Source organism: Xenopus laevis, chromosome 6L, assembly GCF_017654675.1.
Source record: "Xenopus laevis strain J_2021 chromosome 6L, Xenopus_laevis_v10.1, whole genome shotgun sequence".
In the NCBI taxonomy this organism is placed as follows: domain Eukaryota; kingdom Metazoa; phylum Chordata; class Amphibia; order Anura; family Pipidae; genus Xenopus; species Xenopus laevis.
The window spans coordinates 68,854,807-68,880,819 of record NC_054381.1 but is presented as its reverse complement, the minus strand read 5'-3'; the positions used below and the strand labels follow the sequence as shown (position 1 = coordinate 68,880,819).

At 36.9% G+C, this 26,013-nt stretch overlaps 1 protein-coding gene across 1 annotated transcript; it reads right to left on the bottom strand.

Moving 5' to 3' along the window:
- Nucleotides 1-12,098: 12,098 nt before the first annotated feature.
- Nucleotides 12,099-20,060, bottom strand: ouro2.L (ouroboros 2 L homeolog). The gene is given in 9 exon segments (NM_001166441.2): nucleotides 12,099-12,304; nucleotides 12,976-13,011; nucleotides 14,170-14,216; nucleotides 15,016-15,236; nucleotides 15,670-15,795; nucleotides 16,046-16,222; nucleotides 17,513-17,608; nucleotides 18,852-18,912; nucleotides 19,269-20,060. Coding segments are annotated over 9 exon segments (1,503 nt in total). The 5' UTR covers nucleotides 19,997-20,060; the 3' UTR covers nucleotides 12,099-12,293.
- Between the last annotated feature and the right edge of the window lie 5,953 nt (nucleotides 20,061-26,013).

The window sequence follows — 26,013 nt, the reverse complement described above, 5'->3', positions numbered from 1 at the left end:
TAAAGGGATACTGCGATGGGAAAATTTTTTTTTCCAAAATGAATCAGTTAATAGTGCTGCTCCAGCACTATTTTGAAATCTGACATGGGGCTAGACATATTGTCAATTTCCCAGCTGCCCCAAGTCATGTGACTTGTGCTCTGATAAACTTCAATCACTCCTTACTGCCGTACTGCAAGTTGGAGTGATATCACCCCCTCCCTTTCCCCCCCCCAGCAGCCAAACAAAAGAACAATGGTAAGGTAAACAGATAGCAGCTCCCTAACACAAGATAACAGCTGCCTGGTAGCTCTAAGAACAACGCTCAATAGTAAAAACCCATGTCTCACTGAGACACATTCAGTTACATTGAGAAGGAAAAACAGCAGCCTGCCAGAAAGCATTTCTCTCCTAAAGTGCAGGCACAAGTCACATGAGCAGGGGCAGCTGGGAAATTGACAAAATGTCTAGCCCCATGTCAGATTTCAAAATTGAATATAAAAAATCTGTTTGCTCTTTTGAGAAATGGATTTCAGTGCAGAATTCTGGTCGAGTAGCACTATTAACTGATGCGTTTTGAAAAAAACATGTTTTCCGATGACAAGATCCCTTTAAGGGATCACATTCAAATTTTGTCCTAGTGAATGGCATTATAAGCAGCAATCAGCATGGCTTTATGAAGGATAGGTAGACAAATTTCATTGCTTTTATAAGTTAAGTAAGCAGTAGATGTGATCTATTTGGATTTTGCCAAAGTGTTTGATACCGTGCCCCACAAACAACTGCTTTCTAAACTAAGGTTTTTTGGGCTAAATGACGTTGTTTGCACATGGATGGTAAACTGGCTACAGGATAGGGTATATATGGTGGTTGTTGATGGCAATGGCTCTATATTGGGCCCACTTTTATTTAACTTGTTCATTAGATGGAACAAAACTATGCAGCAGAAAAGTTTATTTCAAAAACGATATAAGTCCCAAGGCCTCTTCAAGTAAAAATATTAATTTATTGTTATTCACATTAAAACAGTATCTAGTACATACTACCCCACATATCCCACCTTACGCGTTTCGCACCCTCCGGCGCTTAGTCATAGGTGTATCTGTCAGTAAGGGGTCGAGTACAGAATTTAAACCCAAGTGATCCCTCCCCTTTTTTTGTTTAAAACCAATCAAGGGTCACAAGCAATTATCCCTGCTTCGTATTTGTTAACCCATAATGCTCTATACAGGGTGTATGTACCATTTTAGTTATATAATAGTTTAAAGTTATACATTGTATTCAAATTATTCACTAACTACACAGTCCATAAAGTTAGTTATTGCACAACATTATATTTTAGCAGTATATAAACGTTTACACACCAATTAGTTAATCTCTAACCTTGCACAAATTCCATTATTACCAGAATTATATTGAGTGTATATAACATTGTCACTGCATTCCATTATTAGTATTATATAATAAGTATATTCCTTTATCATTATAAACATTCAGGTGTAACACGTCACGTCAAATTCATAATTAAGTCCTAATGGCAACCGCGTTCCTAAATGAAAAATCCAATAAACTTCTCTCTTTTCTAATAATTTCTGATGATCCCCTCCCCTTATTCCTAATCTCACCCTCTCTATTCCCTGTATGGAGAATTGATTTACATCCCCTCCGCTGCATATCGCAAAGTGCTTGGTGACATTACTTTTCTCCATCATTTTGGGGTTCTTAATTTGACTCAAATGTTCCCTCGCTCTCTCCTTCAGTTTTCTACCAGTACACCCGACATATTGCTTGCAGCACTTCAAACAACTGATCAAATAGATCACAAATGCAGTGTTGCAATTAATATATCCTTTAATTACAAATTCTTTTCCTGTTACTGTAGACTTAAACTTCTTAGACACTTTCATATGTGTACAGGTAACACATCTGCGACTACCACATTTGTAATTACCCACAGACATAAGTGGTCCCATATCCTGTTTCTTAGATTCCATTTTAAACAAACTGGGTGATAACATGTCCTTTAAGGTGGGAGCCCTTTTAGGGATAATGTTAATTCCCGGGCTCAACACGTCAAAGAAGTGTTCATCGCCATAGAGGATAGGCAAAAATCTCTTTATGATTTTAGATATCTCCAAAAATTGTTTACTATATCCAGTTGTAAGTGCCACCTTTTCTGACCAAACTTGGCTTTTCTCTTTAATACCAGTCCCTTTGAGTAGATCCCCCCTATCACTACTTCTTGCTCTTTGTAGGGCTTTTTGTACAATTTTCTACTTATATCCTCTTTCTTAAAACCTCCTCTGCATATCCCATGCCTGCCACCCAAATTCTCCATCCGTTGAGCAGTTCCTTCGGAGTCTTAGGAACTGGCCAACAGGTATACCTTCTATCAATCTTTTAGGGTGGCATGATGAAGCATGCAGAAGGGTGTTTCCACTGCATGGTTTACGAAATATGCTTGTAGTTATTGCCTCACCCTCTGTTCGCAGTGTCACATCCAAGAATTCTATTTTGTTTGAACTGAACTCACTAGTAAATCTTAAGTTTAGCTCGTTTCTATTTATATCCCTCACGAATTCGTCAAATTTCTCCTGGGAGCCTTGCCATATACATAATAAATCGTCAATATAGCGCAGGTACAGCCTTAGGTGCCTCCTTTGTTCCAAGGTGATGTATATCTCCTCCCACCACCCCATATACAAATTTGCATATGAGGGGGCGAATTTAGCACCCATGGTCGTACCCCGCCTTTGCAGAAAAAAACAGGCATCAAATACAAAATAGTTGTGTTCCAAGAGGAACTTGACGGCACTCAAGAGAAATTGTATCATCTTCTCCGAGTAATCACTGTATTTGATCAAATGATACTGGATTGCATTTATGCCCTCAGTATGAGGGATTGAGGAGTATATTGAAACTACATAGAGTGTACCCCATGCACAATTCTCTGCCCATCCAGTATCATTTAATTGCTGTAATACATGCGTGGTGTCCCTAGTATAACTGTCCAGGCGTCCTACCAAGGGCTGTAAATGTGCATCAATCCATTCCAAGAGATGCTCATTTAGGGAGCCAATTCCAGAGATAATTGGCCTACCCACAGGAGGTCTCTCTTTTTTATGAACCTTGGGTAGGTGATAGAAGGTGGGGATAGTAATCGACCGCGGGATTAAATAATCTCGCAATACCACATCTATCACCCCATCTTCTACCCCCCTTTCGATCAAACTCTCTAATTCCAACTGGAACCTTTTCGTAGGGTCCCCTTTTAGTCTCACATATGCTTTGATCTTTTTTTAAAACATTCAATGCTTGTTTCTCTTTCTCACTCAAATTAGTTAACCTACCTCCCTGTCTCCTAACCCTAGTATCCAGTTCCCATAGGCTCTCCTCAACTTTTTTCTGAAATTGTTCTATCAGAGGGCCCCTCAACTGTATTGGGTAAAAATCACTTTTGTTTTTAAATCTCACATTGATATCTCTCCCCTGTTCAGGGTTTCTTCCCTCTATTCCTGGTTCCTTGTTCAACTGTGCTATCTGCAAAAAATGTTTTTTAAGTACAACCCTACGTACAAAGTTATTTACATCCACAATTGTGTCGAAAATAGTAAAATTCCTATCTGGTGAAAAAGAAAGTCCCTTGCTCAATACTTGTACTTGAAGTGGTGTCAGGTTGAATTGAAATACAAAACTATGCAGCACAATTTATTCCACCAGGATGCAACATCCCTGCAGCAGGATCTTGACAAACTGGCAATCTAAGTGGCAGATGAGATTCAATGTTGATAAATGTAAAAGTCATGCACCTGAGATATGCCACTTAATGGGACTTAACTAGGCACATCCATAATGGATTGGCTGTAGCAAGCAATGCCAGTCAGCAGCATCAAAGGCAAAAAAGGTCCTGAGATGTCTTAAAATGGGCATAGATTTGCAGGAAGAGGGGGTTATTTTTCCACTGTACAGAGCACTGGTATGGCCCCACCTAGAATATGCTGTACAAGTTTGGTCTCCAGTGCTCAAACAGGACATTATTGAACTAGAGTGCAGAGAAGGGCAACTAAGCTGGTAAAAGGTATGGAAAATCTCAGTTATGAGGCAAGATTGGCCAAGTTGGGGTTGCTCACGCTAAAGGGGTGATATGATATCTATGTATTAATAATGTTAAAGGGGATCATACAATATCCTCTATGATGGTTATTTACCAGTAGGTCCTTCCAGCTGACAAGAGGACCCCCATTCCTATTAGAAGAAAGGAGGTTCTGGCAAAATCAAATATATGTATATAGACATATGTATTTTTTATGTTTTGCATTACTCCAAGTATGAAAAAGTACTTATTACAACATATTAGATATTGTTCAAGATTTACCTATTATAGGGAACCTTGCCTTCCTTTTTTTTCACACAACAAGACATGGATAAAAAATATAGCAGTCTGTCTCACATGAGCAGGGCCGGAACTAGGGGTAGGCAGAAGAGGCAGCTGTCTAGGGCGCAATGATTGGGGGGCGCTGGGCAGCTACCTCTTCTGCCTACCCCTAGACCGAACCCACCTGGAAATCTGTTCGCAGTAAGCGCCGCACGCTAAAGCGAACGTGAATGCCTTTACTGCGCATGCACGCCGGGCTGCCTTTACTGCGCATGCGCGCCGGGAACCTGTTACCGCGCTTGCGCGCCGGGAACGGGAGAGAGGAAGGGGCGAGCAGGCGGGCTGGGCTGCCTAGGGCGCCCAGCCTGTTTGGCCCGCCTCTGCATATGAGACTTACTGACAAACCCAGGGCCTTCTCACAGACCATGGAACACATCAGTGGTAGCACTCTCTTACAGAGATCAACTTCCTTCTCAATCGGCAAAGCCAAACAGCCAAATTCCAAATCATTGTAGGCAACCCCTTTCGAGCACACTGCCACAATCTAGACAATAAATCACTGTAATAATACAGAAACTGCCTTTTGCATAATTTATCTTGTAGCATTCACAATAGCAAAGCTAGTCTAACATTCTTAGCATGTGGACCTGTGTCCATTAAAAGTTTTTGAGTTTAGATTATTTTAAATTCACAGGAGGAGAGGGTAATTCTTTCACCTTACAGAGTGCTGGTAAGGCCCCATCTAGAATATGCAGTGCTAGTTTTGGTCTCCAGTGCTCAAACACAATATTATTGAATTTGAGTCCAAAGAAGGGCAACTAGTGGTAAATACATCAAATGATGGATGGTGTTTTTATCATGAGGAAAATGGAAATACAAGGTTATTGAGAATAGCTCTTAGTATAAATTTGATCCATGGACTGGTCCAATTGACAACAACATCCGAAAGGAATTTTTCTCCCTCTTCAGATGAATCAACTAGTATTTAGAAAGGTTTTATATAGACATAAAAGGTTGAACTTTACAGATATGTATCTTTGTTTTCTTATTTTATGTGTCTTTGACTTTTATGTGGATATGTGCCCTAGACTGTGACACCCTTTAGTACAGTCCATCTTAATCATGAGGTACAGTACAATGGCTTGGAAGTTCAAAATAATTTGCTAATAAATTTTCTCCATATTGGACTAAGTAGCTTTCTCCTTGGTAAGGTTGTCCTTTTACAAATCTGAATTTGTAATATAGTGTTCATTTAATGTTATCCTAATGGTTCTGCTAGTTTGCCCTACATATGAAAGGCTACACAGGCGCTTAATAAGATAAATATCACTACTGCTATCACCAGCAACTTGGCCTTTGGCAATTAGTGTTACCATTCCTACTGCCTTGTATGATAAACTATGTGCACAAGCTATATAATACTGTTTTTTTTACTAATAAGTAAAGCTTTAGACGGTTGCACACTTCTAGGTTTCATAAATGGTACTTATTGTTTTAGATGATAAAAGGGAGGATTAAAATTTTCTGATTAAATTTAAGAACATGGCAAGTAAACATGTCTGAATCTAAATCCTAAATATCATGAGACTTTTCTCCACATGCACAGGGAAATCGTGATTTTTTTAACCATTTCAGATTAAATTTGTGGATTCGGTGCATCCCTAACTTCCACCTTGCTCAAACTGCTCATCTTTACTCACAACACACACTATAAACACAGTATTATTGACAAATCTAAGATCTCACACTACAAGCACATTTTGATATGGTGGAACTACACAGTAAAAATGTCAGCTCTAAGCAGGACACTCAATAGACTATGATTGTCTCTCCCCATGTAGGACATTTCCCATGAATTGATGCATTTGAATAATTGGTTAAAAAAAAGATATAAAAAAAATATTTGGGATGTTAGTAATACCTGTTTCCATCATAATTGCTTTTAGAGGTATACACCTGTTTCAAATTCTATTCAACCCAAGAAGAGTGAAGTGTTATACCCTCGTACATTGCAAGCCTCTGTAAATATGTTATACATAAACAAGCCCATATTAAACACTATTGTATATAAAAAAGCCTTTTCATGAAAAATATATTTTTGTAGTAGTGTGTCACTGGATAATACCAAATTCAAAATCTATCATTTTAAGTAAATACCCATATGTAATAAAATGCACTACAGGTACTAAGTTTGCCCAGCAGCAGTAACTCATAGAAATGAAATCAATAAGATGTTTGCTATTAAACAGGTGACCAGTAAATTCTACCTCGTGATTGGTTTCTTTGTGTTACTGCTACCGGGTTACATGTAGTATTCTAACAAATGTGAAAGGGCAGGTATTGTTAGGCACCTCATTGCCTGTCAGAGAAGAAATTTCCCGTTGGACAAAGGTAAATGAATCCTATTTAAGTATTATTACAATAAACTCCAGGAAGCCTGTACATATATATAATGTGATTTGATTATATGTCAGCACCCTTTATCAGGCAAAGGGGAGACCCATGGGGGAGCATTAGATGCGTTTGGAACTGAGGCCCTTTGTGTGTTGTGGCATTTTTAAAAAGAGCCATGGCAGTTTGTTTACCTTTGAAGGCAAATTTACTTCTGATATTGTAATGTTATTTTAAAGGGGTTGTTCACCTTCCAAACACTTTTTTTCAGTTCAGGTGTTTTCAGATTGTTCAATTACTTTCCATTATTTATTTTTTACTGTTTTTCCAAAATTTAAGTTTAAAGTTGAATTCCCTGTCAGTGGTGTTTCAGTCTGGCAGCTCAGTAATTCAGGTGCAGACTCTAAACTGTTACAATTTTACAACATTTAGTTGATACATTTCTCAGCAGCATCTCTGGAGTAAAAAAAGAAATGTATCAACTAAATGTATAAATTTAGACCAGTTTACAGGGTCGGCGACCCCCCCTCTCAGAGCTGCTTTACAAGGTGAAAATGACACATTACACTTCAATAATAGAAAAAGAGTGACACATAGAAAATAGAAAGTAATTGGAAAAAGTCGTTATTTCTGGTGATCTATCTGAAAACAACTAGTGCTCGTGTAGTCTTTTATATCTCGAACAAGTAGCAGACCCATTAAGGAAATACTCAATTAACATAAGGCAAAGCAGAGAGAGAAAGCTAGGGACATATGCAAGAGAGAAAGCAAGAGAGAGCTAGGGACCAAGGAATCCAATATAGTTTTTCTTGCACTTAGCTAATAATTATGTTTTTTTTTGGGGGGGGTGTTTGACTTTGGATTGAAGACTCTTTTGTGCATAGTGAACACAAGTGACTCAAATACCAATGCAAAATGCATTATACAAACCAAATTCTACAAAAGCTAAATGCCAAAAGGGCAGTGCTTGTCTGAGACCTTTAGGAGGGGTTTGTTTTGAAAATGTATCCTGCCTATTCATGTCATATGTTTCTTAATTTTATGAAAAAAAATTCAAGAACAGATTATTGTTTTCTTATGAAGTTGACTACCACCCTATTTAATTAGAAGAGTTGATAAATGCTCTTAGAGAGATGGTTTCATTAAAAGGATCTCTGTCCAGAATCTGTTTTTGCATAATGAAAGAAAACATAAGTCTACTGGCCTGGATTTTCTGATTCGGGGGCCCCTAAGCCAGATGGGCCTGCCACTGCTGATAAAATTAGAATGCAGCTGGGAACTAAATCCTGTAATTCTATGAATGTTTCCAATCATAAAAATGTTCAGTGGTATTAAAAGTTATTTATAAATAAATACAGTTGCTTTTTAAAGTTGCATTTTTCTGGCTGTTTATAATGTCTGCACTTCTGGTTCTGACTCCTGAAATAATGATTGTACATGATCATTGCTAAGCTCCCAAAAATACATATTGATGGTAAAATCCTATTGGGCTTATTTTTTTAAGTAGACTTAATGTATGGTCCAAATTACAGAAAAAAAACTTTTCTGGTAAACTCCGGTCCCAAGAATTCCACATAATAGATCCTATACCTGTTATAGTAACAAAGAATAACAACACATAAAAAAAGAGTCAATAGTCATTGCAGTATATCAATCAGCTGATTATATTATTGAAGAATATAAAAGTCAATGTACTGGAGGTGTCAGTTATAGATATGTGCATGTATTGGATCTATTATCCAGAATGCTCGGGACCTGGGGTATTCTGAATAAGCGATCTTTCTGTTATGTCATTTGAACAAAAATAAACCCAGTAGAATTGTTTTGCCATCAATATGGATTCATAGATAAAGTACAAGGTACTCTTACATTTTTTTTATATAAGAAAAAAGAATCACTTTTAAAAATTAGAAGCTGTGTTAATTGTTACTTGATATTTTCCTTACATCTCAGTGAGTTGAAGAAGTGCAGTCCAAGGAGCTTGGTGTTGAACTATGGATTCGGACTCTGGTGTTAAAATATGGTTTTAAACAGCTCAGTCTCTTGATTAATAATTATTTTAGTTTCTCAGTGGCTAAAACTGGAGAATAGCCTCCTAAGTCCTAACAATGTAGCAGACAATTTTACGTACAGTTAGGGTGAAAAATTGAAGTCCCTCATATGAAAGAATATTACCAATACAGAAAGACTATTGCTAATACAGAAATACAGAAAAAGCCCACAGGAGTTCAGCAACTATTAAGGTACATATATACAGTATATATATATACAGAGAACAAATTAAAAGCTGTAGGATTACTGAACAATGCTGACAAGAATGCAGTGAATAAGAAACAACTGCCAAATGCCCTAACAGAGAAGCAGCCAATGCTGTTTACTGAGGGAGGTAGTAGGGCTGTTTGCCATGTGTGGTCACAGATGAAACACCTAGCTAAAAGGAGACAATAGCATAAGTAAGCAAGCCAAGTCATAAGAACAAGCAGAGCCACTTTCAGAGCTGAATTAAACACAGAATAGACAAACCAGCAAAACGGAGATTAGAAAATTAAGGGGGTTGTTCACTTTTAACTTTTAGTCTCACTTTCAAACCACTGCCTGTGTGTTCGGATAAATAAGACCCAAGTAACCAGATAACAAAAAGTGAAGAGTAATTGCTAATAGTCTCAGAATATCAATGCCTATATCATGCTAAAATATAACATTTCCGAAAATAAATCTCAAGTTGAGCTACCTCCTTAAGAATTAAAAAACAAATTCTAACTGAAATTATGGGAACACCTTTTTTGAATTACTTATATTAGATATGGGAACACCTTAATCAACAGACAACTAAGAATTCAGGAATGCCCTAATACACAGGGAGGAATCCTGTTTTCTCAGGAAATTAAAGGAGTTGTTCACCTTTAAATTAACGTTTAGTATGATATAGATAGGGATATTCTGAGACAATTTGCAATTAGTTTCCATTTTTTATTATTTGTGGTTTTTGAGTTATTTAGCTTTTTATTCAGCAGCTCTCCAGTTTGCAATTCCAGTAGCCTGTTGGCTATAGCAGTGAGTGTGTGTGTGTGTGTGCGAGCGCTTCTCTTTTTAGTGTTACTTTATTAAAGGTTATGTTTTAACATTTAGATACTTTGTACATGTATCACACTGAACTATTTGCTTTAAAGTGTGTGGCTGAAACTGAAAGTTACAAGCATCAATTTCACTTCAACATCTTTGTGTCTTAAATGTTATTTTTCACCCATTTGGAAAGTGGTTTTCTGGGTGTATAAGCAGTAAATTGTTTTACTGAAATAGTACCAGTCACGGTGCCCAGTAGGGGAGTGATGGGGAGTCCTATGCAACGTTAAATGCTTTTGGATTCTGCACAATTGACCTTAGATTTTTACTGTTCAGGTATGTGGTCAACAAGAAAGTTGTCATCTTGGGGAGATGGGGCAGCTGATATGGAGAGTTGGGCCAAGTATAATGCTGTCTGTTTTGTGTGTTTTCTGCCTCTGGGCTACATGGGCCAGGTAAGGGCCTGGTGTGAGTCCAAGGTTGAGAGCAGCTAGAGGTATGAGTTTATATGCTGCTTTGGTGAACATTTTACTTGTTGGAGGTAAGTACTAGATGGACTGCAAAAAGCTGGTCCTGATACTTTTAAGAGACGAATTTTCATTTTCATAACTGGTAATTCAGCATTTCTAGTATGTGAGAGCACAATTGTCCCAAACCACCATCTTGTGCACAAAAGGTAATCACTGCTACAGGCAGCTCCTGCAGCAGAAATGCCCCTGGACCTAGATCCAAAGTGGAGAGCAGCCAAGGTTGTATGCTGTGGTCCAATGTGGGATCTGAGGCCTAGCAGGATTTCACTGAAAGTACATTCTGGTTGCTGGGTTGCATGTAGCTTGGCCAGCTGCCAGACAGGATCCCTTCTCTGGGGTAGATGCCTTATAATTGTGATGAGCAGGTAGTTTATAAAATGTGTACTGAAGGTTTAAGATTTTAATCTAATGAAAAAATGGATTCCAATTGTTGCAATGCTGTACCCATACTAAGAGGATGGATGTAGGACAACCTCTAAATATTTTGGGTTCCTTAAAATGTATTTGCTGTTGGGTCCAGTACCATCTAGTTATGCCACTGCTACTAATAGATAATAAGATAAGCTGCAGAAAGCAAACCCAGTAACCCAGCAAATTATTTCTCTGTGTCAAAAGGGGTATTGATTCACTGGGCAAGAGGATAAATGATCCCCTTCAAAAAGCATTGGTTAGAATAGACCCCAACTAGAACTTGCAGAGAGAGAGAGGGGGGCAGATTCACTAAGTGCCAAATTTGCGCTAGTGTCTGCTTTGCTCACATCACAACAGACGTAGATTTGCCAGGACAACGCTTATTCACTAAAATATGAAGTTGTGTCCAAGGCGCCGAACGCTGGCGAAGTTGCACTAGTGTTACTGCGGCAAGCAAAGCGAAGTTCCGCTATCGTTGCCTAATTTGCATACGGCGGGTAGTTAAAGTTGAATGGACTTTTATGTTGCAGCCAATACATTACACCACACAAGCCCGGGAAACCTTAATACAATAAAATACAGTTATTATATTGCCCTACACATGAGCCCAGTGTATTGTCATATGTTAGGAAATGTAGGGGGAAGCCAGGTACCCCAGAAAAAATTTACGATCTTTTGCAGCCTATCACCCTGAAAAATGAAAAGTCGTCAGCGCTTTATTTTTTGGAGAAAAATTTTCAGCTATTTTTTGAGGAGGTCCTATCTACTCTATTGCACTTCACTTGGTCTGAGGTGGCGAAGGCACGTCTGGCACAAGAGGTAACATTCAGTAAAATCTGCATCTTAGTAAATTTGCGTAGTTACGTCCCTTCGCCAGAGCGCAACTTCCCCAGGCGTAAGGGAGCGAATTACTGCTAGAGTCTACCTCCTTCACTAGCGAAGTTACGCCTGCAAAGTCACGAAATGATGTCACGCTGGCAAATTTCCACTAACGTTAGTCACTTTGCCCTTTAGTAAATCTGCCCCAGAGAGAGAGAGAGTGAGAGAGCGAGAGAGCATTCACATAACAAAACCACAGTATGCCTGGGTGCAGGTAAAGTACAATACAAAAATATACCACACTCAACAGGCTCAGTAAAAAAAATTGATTTTAATAAACAAACAAAAAAGGTTTTTTTTGTTTGTTTATTAAAATCAGTTTTCAACTTCTACCTTAAACTATCTCGATTATTCCTGAATTGGAAGCAGTGCAGTGCTGTATTGAAAGAGAATTGGTGCAGACAAATGTGGATATTCATATTCTATTAAAAAGTTAAAATCAATTTGAATAGTGACTTTTAGGTTTTTGAGATGCAAATTATACATTTATTGCTATTAAAGGAATATATTCCAGCAGTAGAAAAAAACATTTATGTAGATTTAGCACATAATTTTCTCATGCAATAGAATAACAAAACATCTGTATTGTCTTAAGGAGACTTTTTTAGTACTGGATAGCCCCATTCAGAAAGGAAATGCAGGTGGAATATATTGAGCTTGATTTCTCAGTGTAATTCTGTAGATGAAAAAAAGAGTATAATGTTAAAATATGCCATAATTATACCATTTAAAACAATGACTAACATATACTTCAATTTCGATACAGTATGTATTTATGAGCAGTAAATTGTTTTATTTAAATAAATAAAATAATTAATATTGTTTAAAATTCACAGACTATGCAAGAACTGGTGACACACCAGTCAATGCCCAATATTTATTATTGAGCAGTAATGATAGTTACTACTTGCTTAAAAAAAATCTGCATTTTTTTTTTTGTTGCATACTGGATTCTTCTGAACCATTCTGAAATGCTCATTTTAATCTCTTATAAATTGTTGTCCAAAATAGGTACCAAATACTGAACCAGAAGTCTTGAAAATATGTAGGTTTCACTTTGAAGATTGTTGGCCAGCATATCATATTTTACACTGTTTTTGAGCTAATATTATCTGCACTCATGTGTGTTGTTGTCAGATATCAAGGATATTGGCATGTACAGACTGGAATAAGTTTAAATTTGTTCAGAAAAGTGTTTTAGCGATTCAGAGGACACTGGAATTATGGAGAACTAAAAGGAGCACTAAACCTTAAAATGAGAATATACTGAAATGCCATGTTTTATCATGTTTTTACCAGTGCTTACACAAAACGATGCATCTTTTAAAGTATATTTGTTTTACTTACCTATACCTGATTCCTTTTTCTGAAAGCCAGAATCAGCTGCAAAAGTTAAACATTAATTTTAATTAATTCAAACATAGTTTGGTGGAATGCACCCTAGATCTTTATATCTTAATAAAATGGAGTATAACATACCAATATTTTAACCATACGATGTTTAATAATTATAAGTCAACATGGTACAGAAAATCCCAATCTCGTGGAGGCTGTAAAGTCTTAAGGGGTTATTTACTAAACTCCAAATGCAAAAATCACGAAAAATTTCAGAATTTCAGAATTTATTAAACCCCAAGGATGGAAAAGTCCGAATCAGAAAATCTGGCATCTCAGACCTGTCGAGGATGAATATAAGTCAATGGGAGAAGTCCCAATGATTTTTTGATGTGCGCTGGATTTTGTGCAAATCTGATTTTTTCCTGCAAAGCAAATTTCCGGTAAAATTTAATAATAAATAAGCGTAAAAAACCCGAGCAGATTTAATCAGAGTTTGTAGCAAAAAATATTGAGATAAATTTGGACTTTGATAAATAACCCCGTTAGTGTAAAATTTGGTCATGCCCAACCATGGCCATGACACTAATCACATTCAATCTTTTTTCTTCAGTAAAAGTCTTACACTAAATAATATTACAATTTATATCTATCAACACTAGAATTGTACTTTGCACTTTCTGGGACCCCTTCCAGTCTAAGGATCCAGGACTATATACCTTCCATCTACATCTTTATTTGTTGTCACTTTAAATTTTGGACATTATACTTTCTAGTGCACATATATAACTTATAATCTAACTGGAAAATAATAATAATAGGCCCAGCACTTATTTTTGTTGTAACAAATTTAAAATATTTTAATTTAATATTGTGTTTTCTATAGACATTAGAAGGTTTATTTCAAATGAGGTGAAATGCAAAAAACTGGAGCTGATTTTCTACACTGGGCAATTTTGCCTGTGGGCAGTAAGAAATAGCAACAAATCAGTAATTGATTTTTTTGTTCAGCTGCAGGTAGAACAATGAATGCAACTATTTGATTGGTTGCCTTGGGTTACTGACCATGGGAACATTTGCCCACTGTTGATAAATGACCCCCAGCACTGTTAAAAATGCCACTGCTGAAACCAATATCAATTCTAAATAACTGTACGTTAATCTTTAAAACCAAACAAAGCCATAATAGAATATACTTTTACTTACATGAGAATGTGTAAGTCCCACCCGTTAGCGCTCCAACCTCAGGAAATCTAAATGAAATGAACAGATTATTATTAACTGGTAAAATGTAGGATCATAACCCAATATGTAAAAGTAGATAGCAAACTGAAACAATATGTTCAGGTTTTGTTAAATACAATATATAAATGGTATAGAAAATTAATACCATATACAATTTATACAATAATATATTGTATTTGAACGACTTTTAAGATAAGGGTTGAACGATATGGCCTTTTGATTTAAGGTCTTCCCTGGCTATTTTTTTCCTCCAATTTTAGTGGAGATCACAAGATTATAGCACCTCTTTGAACATGTAATATTATAAATAAAAGCAGAAGCCCTACAGGATTTTAAAGTTGTGGTACTTGGATTATAGTATTTGGGCTGTGCTGAATTGAACTGTGAGTATTGTTTTCAGACTTGGAAGTCTGAAGTTACTCCTTCAAGTCACTGCCTGGTAGCTATGATAAATTGCACATTAGCAACCATATAGGTGCTGAAAGTTCATAAAGGAGAGCTGCTAAATAAAAACTCCAAATGTAAAAAAACACAAAACACCAGTTGCAGTCTGTGTAGGAGTAACTTAGTCTATATAATAATAAGTTAAAGTAAAGTTGAACTACCCCTTTAACTAGAAATTACAATTCTTGAAATAGCAAATAAAGTAGTCATAGAACCAAATTTTATCTCTAACTTTCCTCTCTGTATACATATCTGCCATTTCTATTTCTATTTAACTGAATAATAATAATCAATGTAGTAGAATTATTAGAAATAAATTGGGTTAATTATGAAGAATATGAAGAATATATTTTGTGTACTTACTTAATATCTTCTCCCTCCAGTAGTTTTTTATAGGTAGCAATTTCTACATCTAAAGCCTGTTTTATGTCCAGCAACTCCTGGTAGTTGACAATAAGTTTATGAAGTTCAACTTTTGCAGACTCAATAGCAGATTCATAACTTGTTATCTGAGCTTGAAACTCTGCAACTCCCACACTGGACCTGGCTACTACTTCAGCCAAGCTGCTTTCAAGTGTGTAATTCTAGCATGGGAAAAATTAGTTGAAAAAAAAAAACATTAATAAAAAGCCTTTATTGTAACACATTAACTAAACAATTTACATTACAAACATATGCATCAATGTAGGCAGTCATTCTACTATAAGTACAAAAAAAAAGTAAGGACTACTAGCAAATAACTTTTATTCCTATAAACTAGTATTATAATGAAATAGGTGCTGTTAGAAATTAAATTAATTGTTAAAAGGACATGAGTATATTTTAAAATGCATGGAATGTACATGCTTGCTGTAATATTACTGATGTTACCTTGTTATTCTAAAAAAATCCAGTTTAGCTGACTTTGTAAATATTTTGGAAGAATACAATAAATTTTTTGCCTTAATAATAAAAACGGGATGGTGACTGTAAGATCACAAGGTGCATAAGACTTAATTTAAAACTTCTAATACTCACCACTGAAAGAAGTGACTGTAGTTCTGAGTTATATGTCTGCAATTCTTTCTTTGTGGATGCAATTTCTGTTTTAACCGTGGCCACAACTTCTGACGTTTTTGCTGATTCACTGCTTATTTCTTCAATCTTCAAACAAAAGTAATTACATTAATAACATATAATTGATTCATTTCTTCCAATATATTCATTTTATAATCAGAAACAAGTGTAGCTCTTTGACTTCCAAATCTTCAGTATTAACTTGTATGGTTATATTTTGAGACTCAATTTGATATTTATTTTTGTAAGACACCAGCAGCCTGGTGTGATGGAAACACTAAAAAAAGACAGAAAATTATTTAATAGATATGTTTACACACAGAAAGGCTTTTATTACCTTGGCTCTAAAGTAGGCTTCTGCATCTTCTTTATGCTGCTGAACAGATTTTTCATATTCTGCTCTCAGTTTGTTTAATGCAGTGGTGAGGTCAAATGATTTAACAGCATCCACTTCAATAAGAGATACAGAGGTGTCAGATGTAGCACCCAGCTTGCTCTGTAGTGTGGTGATTTCCTGTTAAACAAAAAAGGTTACAGAGATTTATTGAAACAGAGTATTTCTGTCTGATATTTATATAGTGCTCACATGTGTGTACGCTACTTTACAGATTCTTTATCTTTTTTATGGGTTCTTGTCTAAAGGTGGCCATACATGGGCAGATAAAGCTGCCGATATTGGTCCTTTAGACCAATTCGGCAATGTATCTGCTCGTGTATTGGGGCTTCCGACGGGGCTTCCTGATCGATATCTGGCCACAATATCGATAGTTATTTATCTTTTTATTCAGCAGCTCTCCAGTTTTCAATTTAAGCAATCTGGTTGCTAGGGTACAAATTATCCTAGCAATGATGCACCAATTTGAATAAGAGACTAGAATATCAATAGGAGAAGCCTGAGTAGAAAGATGAGTAATAAAAAGTAGCAATAACAATACATTTGTAGCCTTACAGAGCATTTGGTTTTTAGATGGGGTCAGTGACCCCCATTTGAAAGTTGGAAGGAGTCCGCAGAAGAATACGCAAATCATTTAAAAACTATAAAAAATAAATAATGAAGACCAATGTAAAAGTTGCTTAGAATTAGTCTTTCTATAACATACTAAAAGTTAATTTAAAGGTTAACCATCCTTTTAAAGTAAAAAGTTACATTTATTCTGATCTAAAGATATCCAGTGTAAAAGGAACTTATTCAATATTTTTCAGTTTCAAATGGCAGTAAAAATCACTTTTGATTTTGGGTAAAAAAGAATTATGCTCTTTGGAGATTAATACATTTTATGGTCATTTACCGCTGCACCACAGTGTGCAAAGGTCAAATTTCCTAAGCAATGAGCATGTTTTTTTATCCACAATGCAGGATTTTTAACCATGATTCCAGTGTAATTGCAGTCAACAGGGGAAGAGGATAGAATTGACGCAGTTCAGTTTGCACAACACAAAATGGCCACAATTGTTCTGTGGACATCATTTCAGCATGTGTATGATTCTTTTGGAGCAACTGTGCTGCTGCAAATTACACAGTTCCCCTGGGAACCCTGCAGCAACTGCCTGGTTTGGAGATGACTATATTTTTAGGGTTCACACAGTTACCTTCGTCAATAGGTGCAACTGTACTCTATTCGGAACAGCAAGGCTATATGGAACAGCAAAGAGTGCATGTTCACACAAGTACCTTTAATAAATGTGATTTTTAGCTCAATGACTGCAGGGAAATATGCTGCCAATTAACTGTGGTGAGGTAAGTTTATAACCCCTCTTGTCTGGCCAACAAATTAGAGCAAGAAACCTGATATATATACATCACCTCTTCATGTGTCTTCTTTAGGAAATCAAGATCATCCAGTGCAGAGGTAAACCTTTGTTCTAGTGTGGTACGTAAATCAGTAGCAGTTTCAATATCCTGAAACAGAAAATTGTAATTGTAATATCACACATTGTAGATTGTCTATCAGCATCATTTTACATTTTATGTTGTTCAGTAGGTCAACTTAAATATTATTCAATCAAATCTATATGTTTAAACAAATGCTGTCATGTATAAACATGCTATTAAAAACAAATTCCTTTTGCTCATACCAGTGGATGTTACTGGGCCCCACAGCAAAATTATTTTTTCAGGCCCCCAAAATGTTTAGAAGTTGACTAGTTTTACTAATATTTATTGAATTTATAAATTTGGGCCTCATGGGGCCCCTATACCTCCTGGGCCCCCCTGCAGCCGCAGGGTCTGCTTCCTCTATAGTTACGCCCCTGGCTCATACACTCAAAAAGGAGACATGGGTTTTTTAAAGTATCCCTCGGCCAACACAAATACATTGTTGAAAAGTTGCTTTATATGCCACTAGCTTCAGACTATCTGAATCAGCTTGTAAAGTTAAGGCTATACATAACATTTGTAAATAACCCTAATTCTACATTTTTAAGTAAGGACAGAATCTAATGCTGGGGGATGGAGGGCAACTGCTAAGAGAATAATGAAAGTTCACACTGTGATGGGTGAGATATTTTATTCATTGCAGTGCAGTGCAGTGCTACTCTGTTAAAGGAATAGGGACATATTGAATTTTTGATGGGGGAAAGAAGGAATAGATTGCTGGGTGGAGGAGTGCAATGAGAAAACACATGTTGTGTGAACTCAAGATTCCTATTGATTTAGCATAGGACCCTGTTTAGAATATATGATGTAAACTAAACATTGTTTTTGTGTCTATGATTAAGAACACAAAATGTAACAAAATAAGTAGAATCTTATATTTGCCTAATTAATATGGGCGTAGATTCATGTTATAGGATATTTCTTAATCCTATAGCAGAGTTGAATAGACCAGCACTGGCTGATTCATTCAGAGCACTCCAGATCTGTAAATGTACACCTTTCTTTACTTGTAGTGTAATTTATTATATAAACATGTCACTTCCTTCACAGTAACTAGCTTGATACAGTTTAATGTCACAGCAATTAGCTTCGCAAAGTATTGATAGAGTTAGATTGTCGCAAAGTGTATTGGCAGGATATATGTTTAGGTTACTGATTTGAATTTTTGCAAATACTTAACAGCACAATTATTGTTTGGAAAATTTTAGGCATTCAAAGCACCATGATTGCTATAAGCATTGACAGCATTTAAAAGTTTAAAAGTTACCCTTTTCATTGCAGCAATATCTGTGTCCAGTTGGTATTTCACTCCCAATTCTAGTTCATACCTGAAAAAAATTATTTCAAGTATAACTGACAACTGAAACAAAGATGTAAAGTATATGAATTGCTTATGAGCTAGACATTTGCAAGAACATTTAATTTAGTCTAGGTATTTTCTACGATAAATTAAATTGTTATCCCTAAGTGCTCTTGCACTTCATCCACTAGTCTTCTTAAATTACCCCTATTGTTCATACAGTATCATTAAAATATCATCTCAAACACAGGAGCAATTCACACTTAAACAAAATAAATCTGTAGAGAGATGTGATAGAATAATAATACATTCAATGACGAATGCTGTCTTTTGTAAATTTACAATCATAGCCTTGTAAAAAATATTTTTTGTAAACATGCTTACTTGGTCTTAAGCTCTTCAGCTGCTCCTCTGATGTTGTCAAGTTCAATCTCATATCTAACGTTTTCTAAAGTTAGACTCTCAACTGTGTTTCTAAGATCTGTCAGCTGAAGTTCATAGTTGACTGGGGCAGAGGAATCTGATGATGTAACAGAAGTGCCACCGGTCAAAAAGTTCAGTTGTGTCTGGAGGGTCTGGTTCTCAAGCTGTAGATGTTTCACTTTCTCCATGTAAGAGTAGAAGCGCTCATTTAGTCCTGCTAGGGTTTGTTTCTCTGAAGCTCTAGACAGTAGCTGGGGCACTACACGAGGTGCACCAACGTTCAAGGTTGAACTTAGTCCACCTGCAGTCAAAGAACGCCCCAAAGAAAATGCTGCACTTCCTCCTAAACCTCCACCAAATCCTCCTCCTACACCTCCACCAAATCCTCCACCAAATCCTCCTCCTACACCAACTGAACCAAGACCACCTCCCAGACCTGCTCCAATGCTGCCAAATCCCCCACCTACACCACTACCCAAACCAAGACCAGCTGCTCCTGCTCCTCCACCAAAGGCAGATCCTCCAGCTCCAACGGCATAACCTCCTCCCACACCTAATCCTCCTAAACTCAAGCGGGACAGACCAGCTGAAAAACCACCACCACCAGAAGCTGCACCATGGGAAAGTGAGTATCCGGACTTCTGAGAAGAAGCTAACCAGCTAACGGAACTTGAGCCTGAGAGAGACATGATGGCACTAGAAGACAAAGGAAACAAATGCAGAATGGAACAGCTTTCAAGTGGTGATCTTTCAGGACACAGCTTTGAAAGCAAACAGTTGAAATGCTTCTGGTTTTTATATGGTTCTGTAGAATCAGAAACACCTGCCTTGCCTGGGGAGAGCGTCTCTACATTTTTGCAGAGCAAGGATATTTTCAGCGTCTGCCCTTTAGCATGACAACATATCAATAGGACATTTAACTTTTGAAACCCTAAGCAGAAAATCTGCTGCATGTGGTTATTTTTGGGGGGTTTTCTGGCACTCATCTCAAACCTACTTTATGCCGGTATTTTATTTTTTCTCCATCAACTCTTGTATGTTCAAATACTTTATAAAATATGTGCCTCTTTTAGAAAATGTAAGTTAAGCAGTAAGTTTGAGTATAAAAAAATTGCTTACAGTAATATTAATCAATTTCATTTACAAAATCAGTCACAAATGGTATTTTTTAGATTAATACATATATTAGAATAACATATTATAAATCCTTATGTTAATATCCAAGAAAAAAAATAATTTAAAAATGATTGACAGTTAAGTATACACAAGAAATCTTATATATGCTCCTTGTTTGAGGGGCTTCTAGAAGCTTATGCAGACTTTTTCCTGATGTATTCTGTATAAGGTCAGTTGAAGATCTGCCCTGTGGTGTTTTGGCTACAGGTATACTCCTTTACCAGCATAAATTCAATGAATATGGCTTATGTTGAGCATTCTTTTTGCCTATTGTTTTAGTAAATATGTATGGTGTGTGATATTTCTTGCATTACACAGGGCAAAACACCAGCCCTAATAATTAAGCTAATTTTGCAAAAGGGGTTTACTGCCTCTACAAGCACAGATGCACAAAAAACATGCATCTTGGATGCTAGAATTTAAGAGATAAAATGTAATGGTTACAATGCATAGTTTAGCAATTAAGTGTTTTTTTCATTTAATGCTTTTGTTTGGGTTTTCCAACAAGTTATTTACAGATGAATGTGAATGTATTGTCTCAATATATAGCCAACCATATAAGACAAAGATGTACAGAATAAAACCAGACATAAATATCTTCTATAATGTTTGACTCATACCAGTTTGTGCTATCAGTCCTGGAAATGTAGGTTTATGACAGATGCAAAGCCAGTACAGGTATGTGACCTGTTATACAGAATGCTCGGTACCTGTGATTTTCCGGCTAATGGATCTTTCCATAATTTGGATCTTTATAACTTAAATCTACTAGAAAATCATGAAAACATTAAATAAACCCAAAAGGCTGGTTTTGCTTCCAATAATGAATAATTTTATCTTAGTTTGTATCAAGTAAATGGTACTGTTTTATCATTTCAGTGAAAAAAGTCTATGGGAGATGGCCTGTCTGTAATTGGGAGTTTTCTGGATAACAGGTTTCTGGATAATGGATCACATACCTGTAGTATATTAGTGTGTTCTAGGTATAAAGAATGATTAGGTGCATTAGCGTTTTATGACAGACACAGTAGCTTCACCATTTCATGACATATTGTGACCCAAAGCATTCTATGACACACTGGGGCACTTGCATTACAGGACAGACACAGTGTGGAACCAGTATTTTGAAGGTTCCTTGCCCAACAAAACACTTACAATTAAACAGCAGTCACCTTTTGTGACTCACTAGAAAATTATCTATGGGATCTGCTCATAAATTTAAATTTTTTTGTCCTTAAGTGATTGTCAAAAAGCTGAGGCTAGTTGGCAAAAAAGCACTGTGATCGGATGCCAAAATTAAAAAAGTCTATTCTTCATTTAACCTTGCACTAGTTTGACACCTCAGATCCATTTTAGGGACCCCAATACATCCAAAGGTTGCCCTGTTTTACCAATGTATATTAAAATTGCTCATTAACAAGCCCCTGTGTGCCCCTGTACCTCCTGGGCCCTCCTGCAGAGTCTGCTTCCTTTATAGTTATGCCCCCGCTCAGATTTACTTCTTGGTCAAATTGGGACCAGAAACTCCAGTTTGGCTAATGAATCATGCATGTCTTCATGGTTGTACAACTGTTCGCTGAGTCAATAGGTGCAGTAGAATTGTACCAAATGATGTGTCACAGAATAATATGTTTAGTTTGAAATAGGTGACTAATGCCTTGTCATTGGTTACTATAGGAAATCAAACCTGTATCCAAGTTTACACTTTTTTTTAGTTCAGTTTTAAACATACAAACAATTGTTACCAGTGAAATGTAAATTCTCGGCACTATTTCCTGCTCATTAATATTGTAATAAAGTCTTACCCTGGTGGTCTAGTGGGGGGACGGCTGGGATGCCCGCCGCGTCGCGCTGTTTCTCTTCTGGCTCTTCCTTAGTGCGCGCGCGCATGCGCACTTCTGTATTTAAAGGCGCATGCACGCTGGCGTAATGACGTTGCTAAACAGCCGTGCCCCTTTGCCAGCCAGAACATCTCGCCTTGCACCCCTCGTTAAGTCCAGGTGACACCAAAGTAAGCTGAGGGCTCCTCCCGAAGCCTAACGGTGGTCACACTACTGGTGAAGCCGAGCCGAGACCAGGGTGCTTGGCATTTGTTCTAGTATCGGGTGGCGGCCGTGACAAATATCCTTCTGAAAGAGATACTGACACCAGAAAATATCCATCATAACATCCATCATAACATCATCATTGAATACTATTTATAATTTTACCATAAAAGAATTTGCCTGCTTTTCCATCACCTTTCTTACCTCCATGTTCCTCAGTGTGGGGGCTGCCATATTTGTGCTGCAGTAGTTGGTTAACATTAGAAACTCTAACTGACAGGCTGAGAAGGGACAATCTTTCAGGTTTAGGAACTTCAAGTAATAATTACTTACAAAAGCAGAACTATCAGCAAAAAATGATCAACGTGACCTATAGGTAACTTTAATGTAGATTAATATTTTGAAAAAAAACATTTTTGTGTCAGTATCACTTTAAGGATTGGGGCTCAAAACTGCATTCCATACTTTAGATGAGACCTATAAAGAGGTGAAAATACGTTTTCATCCCTTAAGGCTATGCTGTTTTCGAGTCACTAAAGGAGTGAACAACTCCAGCAAAGAATGTCAGATTGAAAAAGACATACATACCTCAATGCTTTCCTTCTTAATGGGCATTCACACAAAATAGTTCTGGTTCCCATAAAGCGGATTGAACACTATAGATTCACACTTCAGCAGTACCACTTTGTAGAAAAATGCTGAACCAACAAATACTAGAATTTGTAGAAGTACACATGAGGCCTTATAAATAGAAATATAGATTCGTTAGAGAACAGGTCACCTTGAAATAAAAGTAAGAAGAAATAGTCACTGCTCAACTAATTTGTTCACAATATGTAGCAACTTCAGTTATAAATTAATTGTGGATAAATTTGCTGTCACTGAGGACAGAACACGTAGAAACAATTTCATATTTAATAGACATATTTCTATTTATAAGGAGTCATGAGTACTTCTACAAATTCCTAAAAATCTTTTGATGTCTGCCTACAGCTACAGGATTATATTACTTTCAACTAAGATAACACAGATAAGCTACAAATCTACTTGGACATAGTATAGTATATAGTGAATAATGTTCCTCCTATTATAAAATATTAAAAGTTATAATGGTTATAGAACTCACAGTTGTCCGACAATATTTATTATGTCCACTTTACTTAAAAGTGTGCTTCTCAGTCTCTATGATATAAATTCATACTAGTGTACTAAATGCATTTAGGAGGCTATAGTACCACAGTTTTCTACATTACTTGCTACATTTACTATAAAAAATGTTATGCTTCAGCAAATAGGGGAAAGGGGGTCACGTGTGCCCCCACCAGGGTTTGCACCTCATAAGAATGGATATACCCAGTGGTGTGAAAAACTATTTGCCCCCTTCCTGATTTCTTATTCTTTTGCATGTTTGTCACACTTAAATGTTTCTGCTCATCAAAAAACTATTAGTCAAAGATAACATAATTGAACACAAAATGCAGTTTTTAAATGAAGGTTTACGTTATTAAGGGAGAAAAAACACTCCAAATCGACATGAGCCTGTGTGAAAAAGTGATTGCCCCCGTTGTTAAAAAATAACTTAACTGTGGTTTATCACACCTGAGTTCAATTTCTGTACTCACCCCCAGGCCTGATTACTGCCACACCTGTTTCAATCAAGAAATCAATTAAATAGGAGCTACCTGACACAGAGAAGTAGACCAAAAGCACCTCAAAACCTAGACATCATGCCAAGATCCAAAGAAATTCAGGAACAAATGAGAACAAAAGTAATTGAGATCTATCAGTCTGGTAAAGGTTATAAAGCCATTTCTAAAGCTTTGGGACTCCAGCGAACCACAGTGAGAGCCATTACCCACAAATGGCAAAAACATGGAACAGTGGTGAACCTTCCCAGGAGTGGCCGGCCGACCAAAATTACCCCAAGAGCGCAGAGACAACTCATCCGAGAGGCCACAAAAGACCCCAGGACAAGATCTAAAGAACTGCAGGCCTCACTTGCCTCAATTAAGGTCAGTGTTCACGACTCCACCATAAGAAAGAGACTGGGCAAAAACGGCCTGCATGGCAGATTTCCAAGGCGCAAACCACTTTTAAGCAAAAAGAACATTAAGGCTCGTCTCAATTTTGCTAAAAAACATCTCAATGATTCCCAAGACTTTTGGGAAAATACCTTGTGGACCGACGAGACAAAAGTTGAACTTTTTGGAAGGTGCGCGTCCCGTTACATCTGGCGTAAAAGTAACACAGCATTTCAGAAAAAGAACATCATACCAACAGTAAAATATGGTGGTGGTAGTGTGATGGTCTGGGGTTGTTATGCTGCTTCAGGACCTGGAAGACTTGCTGTGATAGATGGAACCATGAATTCTACTGTCTACCAAAAAATCCTGAAGGAGAATGTCCGGCCATCTGTTCGTCAACTCAAGCTGAAGCGATCTTGGGTGCTGCAGCAGGACAATGACCCAAAACACACCAGCAAATCCACCTCTGAATGGCTGAAGAAAAACAAAATGAAGACTTTGGAGTGGCCTAGTCAAAGTCCTGACCCGAATCCTATTGAGATGTTGTGGCATGACCTTAAAAAGGCGGTTCATGCTAGAAAACCCTCAAATAAAGCTGAATTACAACAATTCTGCAAAGATGAGTGGGCCAAAATTCCTCCAGAGCGCTGTAAAAGACTCGTTGCAAGTTATCGCAAACGCTTGATTGCAGTTATTGCTGCTAAGGGTGGCCCAACCAGTTATTAGGTTCAGGGGGCAATTACTTTTTCACACAGGTTTGGATTTCTTTTCTCCCTAAATAATAAAAACCCTCATTTAAAAACTGCATTTTGTGTTTACTTGTGTTATCTTTGACTAATAGTTAAATGTGTTTGATGATCAGAAACATTTTGTGTAACAAACATGCAAAAGAATAAGAAATCAGGAAGGGGGCAAATAGTTTTTCACACCACTGTAGTAATAACACTTCTTAATTATTATGCACCAAATACAGGTCAAGAATCTTTCTTTGAAATGTTAGATAAAGTAATACAAGGAAATCAACAAGGTCCACTGATATTGGCGGGTGACTCCAATATTTGTCTCAATGCTAAGCTTGATAAAACCTATAAAGATGCTTTGCACACTGCTCCTGACACCACTCAAGCCAAGAAAATATTGGAAATACTTCAAAGGTTATCCGTTATAGATGCCTGGAGGGAAAGATGACCCTTAACTTAAGATTTTACTTATTTCTCAAACCCACATAAAACATATTCCCGTATAGATCATATTTTTTTGTCACAAACATTACTACCGAACTTGACTACTGCAAAAATGTTACCAATTGCATGGTCAGATCACTCGATAGACCTAAGATCATTAATATGTAAACCTTCACATTATAGATGGAGATTGAATAACACATTCCTAACAATTCCACAATTACGTTTGCAAATTGAAGGAGCTATAAAACAATATTTTGATCTGAATCAAGGTACA